This window comes from Dermacentor silvarum, chromosome 1 (assembly GCF_013339745.2).
Source record: "Dermacentor silvarum isolate Dsil-2018 chromosome 1, BIME_Dsil_1.4, whole genome shotgun sequence".
Lineage (NCBI taxonomy): Eukaryota > Metazoa > Arthropoda > Arachnida > Ixodida > Ixodidae > Dermacentor > Dermacentor silvarum.
Genome location: NC_051154.1, coordinates 352,536,154 through 352,559,062, shown reverse-complemented (window position 1 = coordinate 352,559,062; position 22,909 = coordinate 352,536,154). Strand labels below are relative to the sequence as shown.

At 45.1% G+C, this 22,909-nt stretch overlaps 1 protein-coding gene and 1 pseudogene across 1 annotated transcript in view; one reads left to right on the top strand and one right to left on the bottom strand.

Annotated features, from left to right (window-relative positions):
* Window positions 1-1,959: 1,959 nt before the first annotated feature.
* Window positions 1,960-2,137, bottom strand: LOC119437871 (U2 spliceosomal RNA; annotated as a pseudogene).
* Window positions 2,138-12,093: 9,956 nt separating this feature from the next.
* The window catches only part of LOC119444803 (dorsal root ganglia homeobox protein), a 27,215-nt gene continuing 16,399 nt past the window's right edge, over window positions 12,094-22,909 (top strand). The window contains exon 1 of the mRNA XM_049662707.1: window positions 12,094-12,243. Coding sequence (XP_049518664.1) covers window positions 12,094-12,243 — 150 coding nt within the window. The remainder of the gene's footprint in view (window positions 12,244-22,909) is intronic.

Below are 22,909 nucleotides of genomic sequence, written 5' to 3'. Positions count from 1 at the left end.
GGACTGAGTACCACAAATAATTGCATCATGCTTAAGTTTCAGGAAGTGGAACGCAAAAGACATCGCTGCTTCCTGACCTTATCACGAAACTCGATTATAGAAATAGTGACGCAAAGCATATTTGTCGCGCCGCGCAGCATCAAGAAGCAAGGCGCAGAGAGTGGCGCGCTCCAAGCGCTGCCAGTGCAAATGAAGTGTTTTCGTCACGATATGACGACATCATTACTCGGGCAATTCGACGGTGACTGCAGAAGTGCAGTGGCTAGCAGAAGTGACACCTTGCGCTCTCTCACGCGTTCCGGTGCGCGCGCGGTTGAAACGAGCGAACGAGCAGGCTGGCAGGTAAGAAAGTACGCGCTTGCGCAGTACGCGCTCTCCAACTTCGGCGCGCAGCCGTCAGAAGGCGCAGCCATGCAGTTTAGTCTCTAGGGTGCCTCGATGGCGGCGCTAGGCATCGAGGCACCCCAGTTTAGTCGCCGCTCCCGTGGTCTCTAATATTTTGCACTCGACTGTACTTTTAATGCGGCATGCTTGCCGAAAGAAGGTGTACAAAAAGAAGCGCCCACGGCGTGATCCGCAGTCCTTTGTAAAGGAACGCCGTGATCAAAGGGCGAGGGAAAGCATATCAACGCACATGCGCGAAACAGATTATCGTCCGGAACAGATGAGCCAGACTTGGGCGCCGGCTGATAAGCGGTGCGCAAACGCAACAGTCTGGATAAGTCTAGCTAAGCATGGTTGGGTATACTTAAGCGTAATCAGTCATCGATAGCCAATCGATCGCCATTCAATAGGTAATCGTTAATTGATCAATAATCAATAAATTCCGGAAAATGCTGCGGATGAATTGGTAGTGCTTAGCCTAGCCCAAATACGTCGCCAATACCTTGCGATAGGCAATCGATAGCCAATCAGTAGCTAATCAATTATCGATCAATAATCGATAAATTCCGGAAAATGCTGGGGATGACTTGGTCATGCTTAGCCTAGACCAAATACGTGGCCAATACCTTGCGATAGGCAATCGATAGCCAATCAATAGCTAATCGATTATCGATCAATAATCAATAAATTCCGGAAAATGCTGGGGATGACTTGGTCGTGCTTAGCCTAGCCCAAAAGCCAGGACTAGCTAGGTGCCCATCAGCTCCGCATTGCGCCTCCAGCGCAAGCTACGCAATTTTCCTTCATCTGTTTGCTTGCCATAAACGAAGAGGGCCTACTGTGTGGTTCACGCTGTAGACCGGAAGAAGCTCACGCCGCTTTCCGTTTTAAAGGTGGAGTTGTAGCAGTGCGCTGCGCGCGTTGTTGGCATCGTAGCGACGTTGAACTACCGGCCACAAAGTGGTACCCTGTGCGCTCATTTGCCTCTATCTGCATCCCGAATCGCTCGAATGCCTTCCATGGCCTCCAAGAGCCTCCAAGATGGGGGAGCGCGCATGGAGCCCGTGCCCTGCCCGTTCTCGAACAGCGAAAAGGCGGTTGATATGTGGATGTACTTTTTGTGTGAGTTTCGGCACAAGTGCGATTTGCTGCTGGGCACGTTAGGTGTCACTAACGTTAGGTGTCACTAAAACTCACTGTCCCTAGTAGAATAAAAGCTTTGTAAATGCTTTGTATTAGCTTTGTCACGGTGGCGTCAAAGTGGCGCGACTCCAGCCCTGTTTTAGCCATTGTGTGAAACCGTAACATGAACTGGACCGCTTATGTTTTGTCGAACCGGAACTGAACCCGAACCCAAATGTGTGCCGCCATTTTTGAACTGAACCTGAGCAAACATTTGAAACCGCTTGAAATCGGAATGGCAAGCTGTTCATAGCTGTGCGAAACCAAACGAATAAACTGGCATTATTTTTTCCCCTTTTAGTAAATCTTCCATGCCCTTGCAGGCTGCCGCTGAACTGTTTTACATCGAAGCTGTATATGGCCAGTTTCTAGCTGATCGATGTTGCAGACGAAAAACTGTGGGCCGATCCCGAAGATAGTGCAATACGGGGCCGAGCCGCGGCGTATGTGAAGCAGGCTCCAAGCACTCCGCCAACTTGCAAAAATAAGTTGGGTCTTGGGTCCAAATGCAACCCGTATCAGACATTAAGCTAATAAGAACAGATACTGCAATTTGACCCGCCTCGGCCATGTCTACATTCGCACCATACACGTGTACGCCGTCTCGCGTATTCAAACTAGTGCCTACCAATCTGAGTGTCTTCTGTCTCCTGACGTCATGCTCTACGTAGGCTTCTTTCGTGAGTTCTGGTCGGACTGTGAAATGGGTAGGCCGCGTGTTGTATGGTCTGAAGAAGAACAGCATGCCTACCAAGAACGACGGCGTGAACCGAAAAGGGAACGGGACCACCGACGATGAGCGGGCCGCGGACGCCAAGCGTAAGCGTACTGCCCGCCAGGACCGCGAGGCGCAAAGAAATGCGAACCGTTCATGTGGCCCCGATCCCGAAAACTTGGAACGTTTCACTGGAACAACGGCTTCGCTGATCATCCACCTTCACACAGTGGAATGACACTGAATTTTTTTCCGTATTCAGTGTTCATTACGCTTCAGGTTGTCGATTAATTCGTCCTTGCCCTATAATTTGCTAGCCTTCTGGTTAACTCAGATGGTAGAGCGACCGCCCCGGAAAGGTGTTGGTTCCGGGTTCTATTGCCGGGCCAGGATGAATTCTTCTTCAATTGCGACGCTCTCTTTCCGAGAAACCCTTATTGGGTTTCTTTCGTAGCAACGTGCTACGTGCCGGTGCACTAATAAACTGTACAGAAGTAGTTTGTTAAATGGATCAATTCGGCGGTTCCTTGCGACACAAAGCAAACGTTCGGAAGTATTTTGGCAAGTGCTTCGTAGCCTTGCCTATACATGCCATAACTGCCCGCTAACTGAGGCATTATATACATACATATATATATATATATATATATATATATATATATATATATAGAGAGAGAGAGAGAGAGAGAGAGAGAAGTCATAAGGGAAAGGCACGGAGGTTAACCAGGCTGAGCCCGGTAGGCTACCCTGCACTGGGGAAGGGGAAAGGGGATTGAAAGACGAGAAGTAAGAGAAGTTCATACTTTGCGCATTTAGACAGTCAGGTGTGCATAGCTGAGTTTCGTCACAGGCGGTCATACAGGAAAGTGCGCCTAAAAAAACGCAGCAGTGCCTTTGTAGCCCTGCACATAGCAGACGCCCGAGATCTTCTCTGTAAAAGGTCTGTCATCTAAGTGCCCCAAAGCTGTCCGAAGGGCGCTACTCTCATCTTCGGATCTGGGGCAGTCACATATGAGATGTCTGGTGGTTTCCTCAACACCACATGCGCTGCAGTTGGCACTGCCCGCCCTTCCAATTATGAATGAACAGGAGTTTGTAAAAGAATCTCCTATTCGCAGGCGGTACAGTAATGTTTCTTCTCGTCGGTTAAAACCCGGTAAAAGTTGTAATTGCATATGTTGGTCCATGGCATATAGGCGCCGGTTGGTAAACTCTGGTGTATTCAATTTTCTTTGAGCTATAATATGGGCAAGCCTGCCGAGGTGCCGCGCTGCATCCGTTCTTGACAATGGTATTGAAATTCTTTCACATTCGTCATATGCCTCACGGGCAGCTTTATTGGCACATTCATTGCCAGTGATGTTGCAGTGCCCAGGTAGCCACTGAAATACAATGACGTGGTCTCTGTCCACTGCTTGATGGTAGCGTAATCATATCTCTGCTACCAATTGTTCATGTGGGCTGCGGCGCAGAGCTGATAAGAGTGACTGTAAGGCTGCCTTTGAGTCACAGAATATAGCCCATAGGATAGGTTCTACTCCGGCACCGCGCGGGCCCTATCTTGAAAGCGATCTGCGATAAGTATTAGCGGCGAGAAGTTGGAGTGGCGCCCTCTACGAGTGACGTCATGGCCAGGACGGCGCTCGCTCGGCTGCTGCGCACGCTCGTTCCCTTCGTGCATGCTTGGGGTATTGGTGGCTCGAGCCGTACTTATTGAAGGATATGCTGGTTTCTTTTTACTGCCATGCCTGAACGGCAGTTTCTTCTTCAAAACCGCGAGTCGTGAAAATTTGCGGTGTGGATATCGCAAGCTATGTAGCATTGAAGGGGTCTATTGGTTTGGAGCGCGTATATGCGCAGTGTCTGTCCATAAACTTTGCGTAAAAAGAATGTCTGTAATTTCAACACACGAAGTTGTGTATGATGCTCCGCAAAACAATTAACATTCCCTTATTTTATTATTTTCGTCTTCAAACAGAGCATAAAAACCACCCATTGGCTCTAGACATAATAAAACGAGACAGATGTTATGTTAATAAAGAAATTCAGGAAACGCTTCATGTATTGCCAAGAAATGAATTTTGGAACTCAGATGTCGAATATCCTCCATGGCTGCTTACTCGTCCAAAAATCGAACTGTCAGTAGATGGCATATTCAGAAAAAGAGACATGTGCATTCAAGCTGCTCAACAACTAGCACTTTACCAGATTTATATGCGGTATTCAGGATACGTACACGTCTATACAGATGGCTCCAGTACAGCAACCTCGTCAACTTCAGCATTCTGTATACCGCGCCTCAATAAACACGAATCGTTTAAGTTATATCGTGCGACTTCGTCCACAACGGCTGAACTGTTCGCAATCCTATGTGCGTTAAAATTTATAACTTCAGTACGAGATGCGCAAAAATGGGTAATTTTCAGCGATTCACAGGCGGCACTCATATCACTCTGCAGCACAAAATCAAAAACAATCAGTGATAGTATAATATATGAAACACTTAGAGACCTCACGAAGGCAAGCCAAGAGAAGCATGAAATAAGATTCCAGTGGATACCTGGACATTGTAACATTCCTGGCAACACAGCAGCCGATGAAGCAGCACGACAAGCACACCTCAAAGATGATGCAATTTCGCTCCCAATATCAAAAAATGAATTACGCTGTATCATAAGGGCAACATCTTTTAAAATGTGTAGAAATACGTGGTTTGACCAGAACTCGAAGAGCTCCGATTTATACCATATTGATCCGCTTATTGAATTCAAATTTCCGTTATCATTAGACAGAAATATGGAAACCCTTATTCATCGATTACGACTAGGCACTGCCTACACAAAACATTTCTTACATAGAATTGGCCGTGCGGAAACCCCCGAATGTGATTGTGGATTTGTAGATGAAGATGTATATCACCTCCTTTTAGATTGTCCACATCACGACACACCAAGACGCCGACTTAAATCAACTTTATTGGCATTAGACCGCAGACCTTTCAGTTTAAGGAAACTTTTAGGTCCTTGTTCAACAACGGCCTTGCAAAAGAGCGCTCTGAAAGCGTTAACAACATTTCTCGAAGAGAGCGGCATTGTTGGCCGTTATTAACGCTTATAATGTTTCTTTTATTTTAATGTAGCTGTGTATGTGTTTGTGGATTATGATTGTGTTGTATGTATGATTGATTGTATGTGTTGTCATTATGATTTGTGGATTTGTGATTTATGTTTATATTCTGTGCTGACTATATGTGAAAATGCATGTACACGATGTGTGCACCACCCGCTCATTAGAGACTGTATTGTAAGGTGCCATTATTGTTTATATTCTTGAGACTTTCTTCTCCAGTGCAGTGGAGTGATTGAACTTCTACATTGTATGTACCACTTTTTTTTCCTCACCGTGTTGCTGTGCAAACGTTGCTTATATAATAAGGCTATTTTAAACCCTGTATGTTGTAGGTTAGACGTATTCAAGAGTTAAAGAGTAGCCGGCACCTTACTTGTGCGTCAACATCTCCTCATATCATATCAATAAAAAAAAATTCCCTTAGAGCTTAGCTATGAGAGACATTGCATTTTACAAGGAAGAAAAATCTTGGTATTAGTATTTGATGTCAATATTATAAATGCGTGTTAGAAGGAAACTGCACAGCAAATCTTTTATGATGATTCTTATTACTATGGTGAGTTGCTCTAGTCAAATATGGCTACTTTATTAATGCGTAAAAGGAAGAGTTAGGCGCGCATTTTGCATGAAAACGCTTGGTAATACTGTCACCGTTCTTCAAACACGCAATGGGCACCCGGAAAACGCATTGCTCATGGCTGTTAACACGACGGCGCTTCACGTGTAGTATGTATATACTTCACGGATACCATAACAGCAATCACCTGAAAGAACAGTTTCGTGGTTCAGACCGAGAACCTTTGAATTGCACCTGAGAATATGTTTCATAGGGACCCTCAGTTGCCTTTATCGACATCATGGCACAGCTCTTACGCAACTAAATCTACCGACTGTGGTTATGGCGAGGCATGCATTATTCGCGAAACCCATAAGTTCACTACAACTTCGAATTGAAACCATGAAGCAGTTCTTTAAGCGCCAATTGCAATGCCTAAGGTATACTCGAGGCTATAGAGCGCAGCTTAGGCTGCGCTGAATAGGAAAATTCAAACGTCTTCTGCCTCACCATGTCTCGATCCTGCGTTCTCCAACTAGACGAACAGAACTATTCGCTTCGTGAGTACATGAAAGAAAACATCACATACCCGCCTCATAGAGAAGACACCACAAGCCTTAAATGAATTCACTTGATTTTTGACCTCCATAGGGGAATAAATGATATCTTCAATAAGCATTGTACTGCTAATGAATGAGGCTTCGGCTTCTTTCTAGTGGCAGCGATACGGTCCAAAAGGCATATTTCACTAAAATATTTGGGCCGAGGAGCCTGTGTCAGTTCGCCTAACATATTTGTGATGTCTGTTTCTCAAGGAACAAGTAGCAGTAAATTGCACAAGTGAGTTGAACATGTAACACGGAACAGTGAATAAATATTGGTAAATTCCTTTGCGTATTCTGCAAATAGCTGTAAGCCTCAATTAGCTTTACTTCAAATTACCGCCAGTGGAAATTAACTGGTGAGGAACGGCCTGATTTTGAGAAGCAGTTAAAGCAACAAGTGAGGCTGGTTGAATGTACTGTCAGGTCCTCGTGTTACTGCCGAGAGTTTCTGTGAAGAAATGTAAAATTAGATACTATACCATGAGCTACTCGTCATAAGCAAGCGCGTTTTAAGGGGCTAAAATCAAGGTAAATGTAGCAGTCATATGTAGCAGACATAGTGACACGCTCGTTGCACCACTGCAGCTATGGTACCCTAACTGTATTCTGTTTATGCGTTTATGCTGTTATTAGTGACGTGTTATTTATGCTTCTTTATTAGTCACTCAATCTGGAAAGTCTAGATCCGCGCATGAAAAACACGCAACGGGCTGGTCTGAGCTCCTTCGGCTGGCACTGCAGCGTTGCCCTTGAGAAATAAATTGTAGTCTAGGAAATAAGCTCTTTGAACAAGTTTGCGCGAATGAAGACGTCGCAGAATGTATTTGAGATGACCGTCATAAGTACACAAGCACAGAGAACGATAGCGAACTGACGGAAACACTGCAGAAGGCGCCCGGACAGCGCCCGAACGGCAGCAGACGACAGGCGCGAGTCCGTGCCGTGACGTCACGAGAGCGGTGCTCGCAGCGCCCCTGTAGGTCGTTCGCGGGGCTAATAGAGTCTAGGTGCGCCGAAGGCTGACAGCTGTGTGTGTGCTGTGTTCTCGCCGCTTAGCAGCCCGAAGGTCAATTAGCTCGCTGCTGCTGCCGTTCTTCCTCATGCCAGCCTTTTGACAGCGAGTGTCAGCGCTTATCAAGTGAGAAGTGTTTATGTTTGTGCGCGCGAGACACTATGCTTGTTTTTTAGTTAGTAAGCGAATGTTTACGAGTTTATACGGCCGATATCGTGTATTGTGCATGGCCACCGGGGTGAAAATTACCGCAATTCTGCCCCTCTTTATGTTTGATTACGCACAGCTGACAATTAAAGATATGCACAAAATATTCATATTTACGAAGCGTGGCTATTCAATTCGAAGACCCAATCGAACTGGACAAAATTCAATTCGTTATTCGAAAGATTTGGATATTCGCACATCCCGACTAGTGTGAGCAGAAAATAATTTATGCTTACACTATGTGCATGTGGTGATGCGTGGGACAATATTTTTTTCCCTCACATTTGCTGCAGACAGACCAAGCCTACTACATCTTTCTAGCTTCCATCAAAACTCTCTCGCTCTAGCCGCTTAAACTAGTCAAGAAAAGCATCGACTGCAGTCGCAAAGTCCGAACTGTAGGCTTGTAGAAAATGAATAATTACCGTTGCAAGCTCACACTAAACAGACGTTTCATTTGTCCCTTTCCTGCTCCACATAAGAGGCCTTCGAGCCATCTTTAAGACAAGTCCGAGGACACCTAAGCACTTTTTATCAGCTGTGAATGCGAAAGCATTAATGTCCCATTAAACGCCGCTGAAAGGTCCCTAGAGTTTTAGCTTTGCCATTTGCTGGGCGTTTTGGTAAACTGATTTGGAAAGCATATTTAGCGCCAGCGAACAAGGACAGAAGGGAGACAACACCACAATACACCAACTTCAACAACTTCATTTCCAGGAAACAACCACCTACTTAACTCATGCAATGTGGCGCCACATCATCCAAATTTATCCGTAAAAAAAGGCCATCTACTGATCTAAAAGTTGACCGAAGGGGCAATAACACACGTTTCACTATTCCGACAGATAGCCCGAGCGTCAATAATCTCTCGCACATCTTTGTGCCTTGCAAGACCAAGGCAGGACTCGTACACCTGTGCGCAGCCGCATTCCTGACAATGAGCAGACAAATGAGCGTAATGCTTATTCCTCACGTTTGAACTATGTTCTCGCAGCCGGTCATTAACACACCTGCCTATCTTCCCGTGATTAGACAGCTTCCGCTGCTCTGTGGAAAAAAAAACATCGGAAAGACAGGAAGGATGTTATGAATTAGGCGGTTGTTTCCTGTAAATAAAGGTGTTGAAGTTAGCGCATTGCGGTGTCGTCTCCCTTTTGCCCTTGTCCGCTGGCGCTGAATATGCTTTCCAGGTCCTTACAGTTTTGCGCTGTGAGTAATGTTTTCTAGTTTTGCTGCGGTTATCGAGTATTGCGATTAAATTGGTGTGGGTTATTTTTTTTCTTCTACAGTTTCTACGTTAACATGTTTGCTGTAGACCGAAATCGTTTGGACGACATTGCTGAGAAATCAAGGACACCGCATGCCACCAACGTCCTGCGAGACGAGAGACCGAGGAAGAAGTTTAGAAGTTTACAAAAAAAAATAAAGAAAAAAAATGTTTTGCGATAAGTTTTTAAGAAAATTATTTATTTAAATTCTTGGTGTCTGCATGTAAAAACCGTGATCTGATTACTAGGCACGCCACAGTGGGTGATTGTGGAATAATTTTGACCACTTTAGGTTATTTAACGTGCAACTAAATGTTTAAGTACACGAACGTTTGTTTTGCTTTCGCCCGCATGGAAATGCGGCCAAATTGCATGTTTATTGCGCAGATTGGTAAAAAAAAAAGCATTCGTTCACAACTCCTACCGAAGTGGGCCCTCGGGAAACCTGTTCATATTTCATAGGCGGTGATATTTCAGGATTCATAGATGAATCCACAGACGTCTAAAGTATTCGGGTGCAGCATGCCAGCAGCGGCGTGCTTGCGGCTTGCTGAGGTGTTCAAGCTTGACGTAACAGGAGTAGTCCGATGCCTAGCTCATAACGTCTGAGCAGTGCGAGACAAAATGGTGACGTGTCGTTGGCAGATCACTGTGGGCAAAGACTAGCCCATCCTTCGGCGCGAAAGACGTGGGAGCTGGAACACTGTGGATGGAAGTGGTTGGAGAATAAATGTTCGATTGCCAAGAACTCCGGTCATACGGAAAGCATTCGAATACTTCTTGATATAGAATATTCGTACGACTGAATTTTCTGAGTATTCTGAATTTTTTGACAACTTTGTTAAAAATTCTTGCGGTGCCCCTAAGAAAGGGATAGAGCCCTGAAAGTTCCTAGGAAGAAGAGAGAGAAAGAGGGCCATGACACAAATGTAATTTTTTTTGGTGATGGCATTTCAGCATACTTGCCATCTCTCCCGAATTTTTCGTGAGCTTTACGAAATTGGGATCGTCTTACTATTTTAGAAAGACTGCGTCAAGTTTTACGAAAAACGCTTTTCGCGAAAAGGTTTCGCTCGTTGGTCTCGGAACCTTCTGTTGCAAATTTTCTTCTCATGGTGAAAGGGTGTAAGAGGGGCGCTTGCTTTGAGTAAGTGGATGCAGCCAAGTTTCTCAAACAGGCGATATCTTCTACAACAATGTCGCTCAAAGACTGAACTGTGTTATAAAAACAATGCGTCGCTTGTCATTCTCGGCTGGTCAACTATGGCGCTGCTCTTGGTTGTGTGTTGCGTCTAAAGCTAAACTATCGGTAATAAAGTGCTTACGTATCCCAAAACAGGATTTTGCTCAAGGCAAGCTTTAAATGAATATGCACGATACTCCCGCTCCCCCCCCCCCCCCCCCCCCCGCAGGAGTGTGCCCGAAGGATTTTTTCGAATTTTATTGCTCGCAGGTTGGCAGGTATGCATTTAAGGGGTGAGACAAGCTGCGTTTCAAGGTAGTTTGCCACGCCAGGCGTAGTCATATACCACCCCTGTCCACTATGACACCAAATTTCGGTGTACTGGAGAAGCAGGGTGAGGGGCGGTGCGTGCTGCCTTAGGTGGCCGCCTGCTTGGCACACAGAACGAAACACCGCTATATAGGGTGCCCCAGCTAGCGTTAGCCAAGTTGTTCACAGAAAAAAAAATATTAAGAAATCACGGTGCAAGATACGATTATAAGACCTGAAGTGTTCAGTCTCTACAGGTCCGACAACCGAACACGGTAGGTATTATAACCGTATATTGTACCGTGATTTCTTAACTTGTTTTGTTTCTTTGAACAGCTTGGCTAACGTTAGCTGGGTCACAGGGTATAGGTGACATTGTACGAAAAACAACAACAAATGTTTAGTCATTTCTGATGGCGTACTGTTTCACTGGAGACGTTCCCAGTCGATCGAAAGACGGTCTATTGCTGACTGAGGACATCAGTGCACTCGCAGCCACTCTCCACATTGGAACAGCGCTCAGTCAGTGATTGAACATTGCCCTTGCAACACGACGCAGGACGCATATGTTCTCGGCCGCTGCCGCCTGCTGTTGGCCCCTGCAGCCGGGGGCAACTGGACCCACAGTACTTTCGATGTCCGGCCCTAATGCTAGCGCCAGCATGGCCGCAGCGAGCTGCCTGGGTGCAGCCTGGGGGCGGCATGGTTTTCCCGCGACGCCTACAGCCACCCCGGGGCTAGCGTGCCGCGCTCCATCGTTTACAGCCGCGTCAATTGGTGCCGTCGGCACTGGAACGTGGTCGCTTGGCGCCGCTTCTGGTAAGTCAGCAGACCTTCCACTGCTGTCCCACACAAACATCACACATCTTGTAACTACTGCTGCGATCGTGTGGAAATAGCTATACTGCAAACATGCGTGGCACTGGCACTTGTAGTCCACATTGTAGTCTAACATGAAAAACTCCCGACACAGCCTTCTGTTGCTCAATACGTGCTACATAAAGGGGTTTTTCCGAGCGTGAATACACGCAGTATTGCCGCGCGACTGGCCGCTCGAGGCACTTTGCCTGTATTCGCAGGCATCTTTCAGGCTCGGAAAAACGCTTTTATGTAGCACGTATTAAGCAACAGAAGGCTGTGTCGGGAGTTTTTCATATTAGACTACAATTTTCTCATTGACACTTTTCATCTAATTACAATAATTGAGAAGTTGATTATTTAATTAGGACTAATTATCTAATCAGGCGGAATGCAAAAAAATAATATGAGCATCTCCAAGCGATGGCAAACAACATTACCTTGGTTCTGTCCAGATACTTAGCATTTGCATATTTTTAAGGTTTGGCCCAAGTCAAGTGTGACACTCTGTATAATACCGCATGGCTGCAACTTCGTATTACTTTGATACGATAAGGGCATTACCTATATGTGCCAGCCTGAACCTTCCATCAATTGATAGAAGACGGAGAGCCGTGGTGACTTGTAAAGTGCCAACATCTCTCTGCCCTTTGCTTTACTTGTAGGCAGTTTTTTGTCGTGGCCCATGGTACGCAAGCAGCGCCGTAGCCGTACGGCCTTCACGCAGCAGCAATTGTCGGCGCTGGAGCGCAGCTTCGCTCGGGCACCCTACCCGGACGTGTGGACGCGTGAGAGTCTCGCGCTCACCACCAACCTACCCGAGGCACGCATTCAGGTACGCGATGGCCCTTTCTTTTGCAGTGACACGGAACTGCTAAGGGCTCTTTCTGGGTATAGTATTCAAAGAAGGGATGCAGAGTGTGATCTGTGGCCGATACCAGCCACGTCTTTTGCCGCGCTAGCTGTGTATACGTGCCGCGGTGGCGACTCAGAATGTTTAATATCCCTGTAAATCATCGCGTGGAGAGCAGAGTTGTGCTGAGTTGCGTAACAAATGCGTTGCTGCCCTGACGGAGACGAGTCTTCCTGTCGCAACGGTGGCTTGAACGGCGTTTCCTAGATCTGCCACTGCTAGTATCTTAATGCGTACCTTTCTTGCTCTTTCTGTGGCTCTCGGTGTATTGAGGTTTTTCTCTTTTGTTTGCGTTAGTATTCGAGGGACCATGCCTGAAACTCAGGTGGTTGCTTGAGTCGGAACAAGTCCAGCAATCTGGGACATCGACTACTGCGGCGAAGCCGACCCTGGGGCGATGCGGTTGGCGTAACTCTATGGGAAGCATTTTTTAAAAATCGATTACTGTGCAATGGCTCATTTTTTGCGATTTGCACTTTAGGCACTAAATCCCGACAACGTTCTCACGGTATATGTCGAGTGTTGTCTAATTCCACTGGCTGGATTTTTTTCCTAGGGCACTTTTGTAGACCCATCGAAAATGCATGGGGTGATTTTTAAAATGTAGTTTGCAGCACAGTAAAAACTCATCCGCTCATTGCACTCTAGTGGCACATACTTTAGGTCTCTCTATATATGTAGGTCCAGTTTGGTTTTAATACGCTGGCTGAATTTTTTTCCTGGGGAGCTTTTGTTTGGCTACTATGCGGCAAAGCATGTCTACAGGGGCAAAAGATTCGTCCGCCGTGGAATTGATGGGAAAGAGCTTGCGGACCATGTCAAAAATGGACACGAATGTGCAGCTGTGATGCATATTTGCTCCATGACGTATAAGGAAACATGATGGTATTAGATTCTGCAAGAAGGAGCGGGCCAAATGGCTTTATGGAGTGCCATCGAAGCGCGAAGCCTGGTTGCGCGCCCCCCTTTTTCTCAAGTTTCGGTGCATGGTAAAGTGTTTCATTTGGTATTTAGAAAGATAAGGTGCTTAGACAGATTAGTATTAGGCAAATTTTTGACACAAAAGGACTTCGCCAAATAGAGCACTTGTTACGTGTGTTTACGTGTTACTTGTTAGGTGTTTACTTAATTTGTTACGTGTGTTACGTGTGTTTAGTGCAATGTGCCGACAATGCGAAGGTTTGAGTATTATCAGTGTAAAAACAAATTGAAAGGAAAAACTCATGATCTATAGTGCGCGTGACGGAACGAAATAAAGAGGAAAAGATAGTCCCCGTGTTACAGCGAAATTAAGCAGCTTCGTCTCGTTTAATAAACCATCCCGTTTTAGTTTTAAATGCATAAGCATTTCTATGCCTACCAAATGAGAAATTTCTCCGTCCGTCACGTAAGACGAATGCAATGGCTCATAATCAAGTAAGGCAGAGGCTACAAGCGCTCAGCGAAGTGAAGCGAACAGCGCATACATTCATTGAGATCACCCATACAATACACAGAACTGCACACGTTTCAACAAAGAACAAGTGCAAAACAAGCATCCGAACCATGAATAAACATTGCATGCTCCCTCAGCAATTGTAGTGGTGGTTTTGTAACAGCTTAGCTGGACATCCAGGTTGATAAGGACCGATAATAGATCGTAAGGGTCGGATCGTGTTCGATAAGGTTGATAACGACCGATGAGGGTTTATAAGGGTTTATGCTGGTCGAATGAAATTTCATACCATTGATGATGACACCGGGCAGCGTGGGGATTAGCAAGCGGCATAATGCTTGTGCATACTTAGGCAACTCCCAGACGAGTTTCTGCGTCATTTCTTCTTTCAGTTCGGAAGTATAACTTAAATCATGCGTGCCTGTTAAGTGTAAGCAAATCTCGCACTTTATACGCGAAGGTAAGGTTGTGAAGGTCTGAGAAAGTGGAGCCGCAACCGCTGAACTACACCGGGTAAATTGTTGTAGGGCCTGCTGTGAGCCACACGATTGCTTAGCTGAACAAATTGGTAATCTCTTGAGAATACTTCTCGGAGCCCCGCTTTGTCGGGAATATTTCCTCTCGTAAGGTGACTCTTACAATGTCCTCGTAGCGCAACAAAACACTGGTCTGACGATCGTTCGGACATGACTAACCTGATCCCGGGCTTTTAAATGCAGTCGCACAAAATCGCTTGGAAATACGAAGGAAACATACAGTGCGTTTGTTTCTCCACAAACTCAGTCGTACTGTGGGGAAACAAGCTTCTAGTTTATGACAGCGGTATTTCCCGTACACAACTTTTTTTTTATTATTATTGTGAAAGCAGTTATATGTACACCCTAGGCGCATTTACGCCGACGTCATCCGCGTCGCCTTCGCTGTCGCCGAGATGTTCCGTGCGAAGTCCAAATGCGATAACATCGCGGCCGGATGCCGTATGTTGCCGGTGCGAGTGGAAGCGTGCCAGATTCATCTTAGAAGCCTGGTGGCTCAATCTCGAAGGTTATGAAAAACGGCGCGCAACAATGCCTTAAGCAAGCACGTCTCGCTGGGTATTGTGTGTATTACACGGACAAACAGGTACACGCAGAACATCAACTCACCACTCTCGGGTTGCACTAAATGCTGAAGAAATTAAACATTCACTGTTAAGATCACCGCGTACTATCGTCAGTCAAAGCAAACAGCAGAGAAAGCTTCGCTTACTCTGCTTACCACACTCAGTCGGATCCACATAATTTTATTGCGATTGCAAATATATGGACACTCCAGGCACATTTCCGCCGTCGTCGTCGACGTGATGTTTCGTATAATGTCCAAGTGCGATAACATCGTGGCTGCGCGCCGTATGGTATGGGTAAAAAGCATGACAGGGTGAGCAAAGAATGGTTGCTCAGTCTCGCGTGCGCAAGGGAGGAAGGCGGGGAAAAAGCGCCCCGTCTTCCATCGCGCACAAGGCTGCAGTGAAAGTGGGGGACGTTTTACTCCCGTGGCGGCTACGTATGGCGCGGCTGAGCGCGGCCGCGCGGCCCTGATCTAGAAAGCGATCTGCGCTGGGTAAAAAGTCTAGGCAGGCCGATGGCTGGGACCCTATAACGTAAAACTATTCCAATCTGTTTTCCTTCTAATCACCTGATGTCCAATTTAAATAACCGCCAACGCAAGCATCGGGCGGTGACTCGTAGCATTGTTTCAGAAGGCTATTTAAACGCTCTCCTATTTTGTAGGAGGTCACATGTTGTTTGCTTTCAAAAGGAATAGCATTGCCTAACTTAACATATATTTCTTACCTGATTGGCTGACCAAGGGCGATGAGCACGCAGAAGTGGAGGGGGTAACGTGGGGCCGGGATAGCGCAGTGAAAGTAGATAACCTGATGAGCAGGGTGTTGCCGGCGTCCGCATTTGCCCTGCTTCTTCTTACTTAGCTTTCAGTGTCTGCTATAAAATTACGTCGGCGTGCAACGGAAACGTAACAATGCAGCTAAAACGAATCTTCAGTGAAGAAAGTTTGACACAGCGATGTCGTTTTCGTGCTGAAAGGACTCGACAACCATATAATGTCACGCAAAATTTTTAATATAGGCAAATAAATCCATTCTCCACGGCAGCTCCGACTAGTCAGTGCCAGAGCGATCGGCGGGTACCCACCTTCTATTGATGTCGGAACGGGGCAGTGTCCGGCTATTAAAAAGAAAATTAAGTTTTGATCGGCGTAATAATGCATCTTTAATGCGTACAAGCCACCTTGACGCAGTGATTTTTCAAGGTTTTTGGACGTCAGGTGACAGACAGGCGAAGTCGACGCAGCCCGAAAACTTTTGACCAATTGCGGATGGCTGATGGTAAAAAGGCATAGAATCGAAAAATAATATTTTTCTGTTGTTCGCTCTCACATGCATAATTAGTGTGCACACGTCATATAAGAGTGAGTAGCTCTCGCGGTTTTTTAACAGCGGAGCTGTTTAAACCGAGCGTTAGTCCGTAACCTGCGGACAGAAACTGTAGGCCGATCCTGGCGGTAGTGCAGAAAGGGTCCAAGCGCTATGACACATACCTCTGTGAACTGGCGAAGCTGAGCCTGGTTAAGTCTAGCTAAGCATGGTTGGGACTACTTAAGCTTAGTCTCTCATCGATAGACAATCGATGGTCAACCAGCAGCTAATCGATAATCAATACATGATCAATAAATTCCGGAAAATGCTGGGAATGACTTGGTAGTGCTTAGCCTTACTTGGTTAATTTAGTTAGTAAGCGAATGTTTACAGCCGTTTATGCAGCTGATAAAACGACTAACCTTAGTTTGCACAGCTGTCTAATAAATTTCTGTCGCAATCAGTGATTCGCCTGTCGGGCGAAATTGACCTTATTGTTAATAATATTGTAGTTAATATTATTATTACTCATTACGCTCAAGCCAGGCGCAATACACATACAAGTTTCGAATACAGGCGCAGTTCTGTCTTCTTGCGACTGAGTGCCGATAATTTTTTTCGAGCAAATGGGGCTCAGCGTGTCGTTTACAAAAAGCAGCTTGGTGTCTGCCATTGCGGATATGATGGCACATGCATGTTGTAAATCCGGTTTTCTATTGGATGGCGCATATCAGCACGCAGAAAGAGAATTTCAGGTGGTGGGTCGATTCCTTGTTGGAAAAATGGATATATTCTCTCGCACAAGCCGTTGCTTTAAAAGTGAATCCAAAGTACAAGTGCCCAAAAATGGTGGTATTAGGTAGTGTGCGCTCTTTCCCGTCTCTTGTTGTTTTCTTCCTGTTTGTTTTGGGCAGCGTCTCAATACATTAACATAAGGTCACTGTCTCGTTCGACGGAAACACCTAAACAGTGCGACGTGTGTGGCGGCGTTGTGTAGGGATTCGGGGAAAAAAACGGTCAAATACGATATTGAGCAGCTGATTGCTGCACTCTCGTTAAATGCTAAACGCTTTTTGGGTGGCATGACACCGTTTACACACCCTTACGTTGTCATTTTCTTGGCACATGAAAAATTTGTGCTCTTCAAATGAATGTTCTATGGTGTAAGTGCTGCATTGTTTTGCTTCTTTTATTTAATGTACTAAGCTTGAAAATGCCGCTAGTCAGACATAATAGAGCACAGAGAAGAGGCCCAACTGCACGCGGCATGGTCTTATCCTTACAATAAATTCGCTAACGAGACAGATCATGAATCCAACTACAAAATGATATCTCGCACCAAAGGAATGTGGGAAAAACCACTAACTAGGACACACTAAGTTCGACAATCTTATTGTTAACAGGTGATTCAAGGGTGACGCAAGGCGACAACTGTTGCATATGACGGCGTGCATACGACTAGACCATCAATAGAACAACATGACTTTAGTGAACCAAGAACCAATATGCAGGCCATGCGGTAAAACTTTATTATAAAAACAAAATTTCAGCATTGTTCGTACAACTCAACGCTTGAAGCCTGTGTATATTTGCGGCGGTACGTATATGTTTTATTGCTGCATGACCCAATTTCGTTATTAGCCTGCGTAACACCGTGACTAAATTTCGCCTCATCGCACGCACATTTAAGCCTTCTTGAAAACAGAACCAGGGCGATTCAGTCACTGGAACAGCCTTTCATTTATTTATCACACAGTCCCATATTCGCTCGAGGAGGATTATAGCGGGTAGCATGTATACACGCATTAAAACTTTTTTCAAGGTAACATTATAAGAAGTGATACCCGAACCAAACAAGATCTAAAACAGAGTAACAAAGCACCAGGGGCCGAATTCACAAAGCTTTTCGATCGTAAGTGCTGCACCACGATTGGCTGACACCTGCTTCTGCGAACAGTTTTAGCGTGAGAACGTTTTTGTGAATCCGGCCCCAGTATGTAGAATACAGTAGTTACCATGAGCCTAAAAGAAAAAGATTTGGAAATTAAAGGCGTGTAAAATTGTTATACGTTACCAGGAATTTCGGACATCGTCGACCAGCGCCTCTACCGGCCGCCTCTGAAAACATACGCGTTTTCTACGAGAGAGAGTCGTTTTTTTTTTCAAATAACTAATCACAGATGCCATGTTTTAAAATATTCCCGTGGAAATAGGCTCTTGGCGCTTAGCCCGAAATAACATGCAAGTGGTACCATTACTTACGGCAGAAAACTCGTTCCAAATTGGGTGCGAAGTTTCAATTATGGGAGTCTATTGAAAAACCAAAATTTTGGAGGCTTTTTTGGCCAGTAAAAAGCAATTTGCGATGAACCTATTGCATTGACTGACGTAATCCTAGGGATTTATCAACTTCAATGATTTATCAACTTCAATGAATCAGCTTTCAGCTAGTTGCAGCAGCAGCTCTTGAAATGGCTAAGAAGTCGTTCCAAAATCGCAGTTTTCATAACAAGGTCGCGGAATTTATTGTGGTACATATATAAACCTAGTTTTCGCCAACAGCAGCGCTTCGAAGCGGTAGCCGAGCGTGTTGAGCAACCACAGATCAAGATCACTGATAACCACGATCGTGAGTTCGTAGGTTTGAAGCCAGCTTTGCCGCGCTTCTTCTTATCACTTTGTCGCTGCTTAGTTTGGCAGTTTTCCACCCGATGGCATATTCCGAAATGCAGGACATTTGGTTATGGTTCTCGTTTAGTTTCTTTCTACTGTACCAACGTCTTCCTAAAAAAATAGCTGGCTGGTTTCGAGAACATGCGAACGTGTTTCCAATCAACTTTTGCACGTTAGGTATATTGTATTTTGGAAAATAAACCCAGGTAACGTGTTTTGAAAGTACATTTCTTTCTTAAGGTGGATATTTATTAAGACATTACTAAGAAATATTTTGCCTTTTCAGCTACGTCTTGGGAAATGCGTGTTTTGTGCAACTCTTGTGCGGCTTGAAACGTGCCACAAATATAAATAGCGCCCAGTGTGTGCAATTAAAAGACACAGAAGTAGAAAAGTTGGCTGCAGCCACAGACGTAGTATTTTTACAAAGGAATACAGTTGAAGCTATTTGACTGAGTGTATTTGCATTATATCAAAGCAGAATTTTTGCGTATACCTGACCTTCGGTGCAAATGAAGGCTATCCGAATTATTATTGCACAAGCGTGTTTGCTTAGTACAAACCAGTACCTCAAAACATAAACATTTTACCCTCAATATGCTGCGCACGTGTCTTATCGTTTTGAACCATTCCCATATACCTTCACAAAATTCGAGAAATACTAAAAGTCTTCATATCCTTTTACCCTTTTATCACAACTTACGCAGAGGAGTATTGGAAATTATGCGAAAAGACTCTGGGACGTGTTAATGTAGCCTGTCGTGTGAAAATAGAGAACGACTTCAATCACAGACCACACCTTTATTGAATTATGCCCACAAAGTTGTGCACTGTTTTCGGCTACAATTACCGAAGTTGCCATATAGCATTCTGCTGTTCTGTTCTTGGCTAACTCTATAGTTGAATCAGGTCACAGCACCATGATATGATTACTGGGGCAATTCTTTAGTAATATGTGCGAATATTCTCCTACCCTAAATTTAACATGTTTGAATAATTGAAGAAACATGAGAAAGGACCGTGACGGTTTGCAGAAATGTTCCTTTATTATAATCGTTTACGACCCATATCGGTATGGTCGTTTGTCATGATCACGCCAGCGTGCACTGAGCATCATTTATCATTTGTCTACTGCCTATAAATAAAATACAAAAGTGTCATTCCTTGTGTGTGAGTAGCACAATGGCAGCTGAACCTTTCACATGGTCCTACTAAGCCAAACCTTCCCTTTTCTGCCATGGTGCCACAGGACATGTCAATTTCACACTTGATTTTCCCCCTTTCAGTTTCCTAGAAAGCATAGGAGGTACACAAGACGAACAGGCGAAATTTTGAAGTAGTCCTGAGATTTTAGTAAAATTTCATAGGCAATTTTATTATCCTTTTTTTGTTTACAAATTTATTACACCTCATTGGCGATAATAATGACACTACATAGTAGTTCAGTTTTTACACTTAATACATCATGTCTGAGATGGCTGTCCTGAAAATTAACCAGGTGTAAGCATTGCATGACGTTGCTTGGAAGGCCATTCATTAAAAAATATGTGCAGAATAAAGAAAATACAGGTGTTCAATGGCACAGTCACCGTCAAAAGTTTACGCGGCCGAGATTCTGAGAATAAGCTAGTTTATTTTCAACGAAGCTACGCCCAAAGTCGGGTAATCCCGACTTTGGCATGATGCTTGCGACTTTTCTGGTTCCGGACGAGCGAGTTCTTTGTGTATAATTCAGGCGCCTGGCATCGAAAGGCTTACACCTTTAACACCGAAAGGCTTTCACAGTCACTTCGGTAGCTCCACGGAAAACGCGGACAATCAGTCCACTTTCAGCATAAGCGCTCTGACCCAAGACACATATTTGCGAGAAAGGAGCTCCTATATTACCCATAGCGAGAAATGTATCCACAAATTACACCTCATTATACCGATGTGTTTATGAGCCGCACTCTGGTGCCTGTATTCTGTATTACGACAAAAAATAAAGTTGTGCAGTGTTAGTAGACTAAACGTAAAACAGGAAATTGAATCCCGGCCACGGCGGCCGCATTTGGATGGGGGCGAAATGTGAAAACACCCGTGTACTTAGATTTAGGTGCACGGTTAAGAACCCCAGGTGGTCCAAATTATTCCGGAGTCCCTAACTACAGCGTGCCTGATAATCAGATCGTGGTTTTGGCACGTAAAAGCCGATAATTTAATTAAAATTTAAAACCTAGATGTTCCTAATCGTAGTGTTTAAGGGGAAATAAACATGCACTCTTAGCGCGCGCAGAAACTTCGCCGGTTTCTAGCGAGGGAGCTTCCCGCCGAGACGCAGCAGACCCCTTCAAGCATTGACAGTGCAGCATGCTGCCGGCCGAAATATACGGGTGGTGGGGTGAAACTCGGATGTGGCAGGGGCTGCCATTGCAACGCGAGGATAATTGGATGTGACAGACGTTCGCGCCGAAGATTAAAAATATTGTCGATATTCAAGCGACAGGTGTGCACTATGACGTAGCCAAACATGGCGGGTTTATTGGTGGATCATGAACGCTATCACAGAGAAGGTTTACTGCAAAGCGTTATATGGCGGGCAGAGGCGCGGGGGGGGTTTAAAGCGATAGCCCTGTGGCGGCCCATGGGCAAAAAAATTGTACCTTAAGTATGCTTACGTAATTTGAATGCGAAAGCATTATGACTCCTCTTAGTCATTACCAATAAAGACTTCTTAAGTATTACAACCTGTTTGCGATCCTTCCTTCGCTTTCTTTTCTCTGCGTTCATTAATCACCAGACCACAACCATTCAGAACTCATCGCCAAGTAGCTACGAGTTGATATGGTGATCGACTTTAATCCACCTTAACCAATTTTAATTCATTGTAATTTACTTTACTTCACTTTAATTCACTTGACACCACCTTAAGTCACCCTTCTCTAACTTGTAACTTTATTTCACTTCACTGTAATTCACCTTAATTCACAATAACTACCCATAATTACTACTAATTAACGTCGTCATACCGTTTACTATCTTCTCTATTACTACTGATTCATCAAGACGCTGATGAAGTCACATGACTTTGATACCACTCGTTGGGGATGACGCCGCTTTCCTGCCTCATGGCTCATGTAATGCTTTCGCATTAATGACTACTGTAGACACGACAACGGTCCGTCTGTCCGGCGCAGAGTAAACAGCTTTCCCACTTTCATTGCGATTTGCGCAGCCCCGGTGCGCAGCGTCCCTTCATGCTCAGAGTTGCTGCAGATAGTTCTTGCGCGGAGACGAGGGGGAGCGTGTATACTGCTCTAGTGCACGCCGATATGGATGGCACAAGACCTGAAGCAAGTAGTATACAGGGGTTGTTTCCGCCATGTTCTCTGCTCTGTGCCGAGTAGAACGACTTATATCCATTGTCGCGGCGTGACGACGCTCGGCCAACGGCGGTGCCGGTGGCGCGAGGAAAAGAGAGGCCCTGCGTATACAGGGGCACTATCCCTCACTAGTACACGGGAGCCCAAGCCCAGAGTCCACTAAAGTTTGCTTAAGGGATTTAATAGTGGAGATGTGGTTTATGGTGAATGAAAAAAATAATCACGATAAGTAAGCCAAAGAATGTTGATTCCACTGTCAACTGCATCAAATCGACAAATTAACACATGAAAAATTTTCTATAATCGCAATGGAACATTCGCATCACTTATGCTAAAACACTGCGTTGGATCTCATGTAAAGTTTTCATTGTTGTTGTACTTCCTCTAAATAATAATTTATTAATAATGTAATAGTAGTAGCAGTAGGGGTAGTAGTAGCAGTAGCACTGATGGGACTTCAGACCCCCCCCCCCCCCCCCCCCGAAATTATTTCGTGCTGGCATGAACCGCCGACCAGAACAACCACCGGCGCCGGGAATAATTCTGGATTTTGTCCACAATGTCCTTTCACGCTCGAAAACAGATTCGGCACGCACTTTTGCGAACTCGGGCTGGATTCGTCTGCCAACGACCTGCACTGGACTCGCATAACCCAAGGAGCAAATCCGAAACAGCACCCAACCACTGTCCATGGTTTATCGA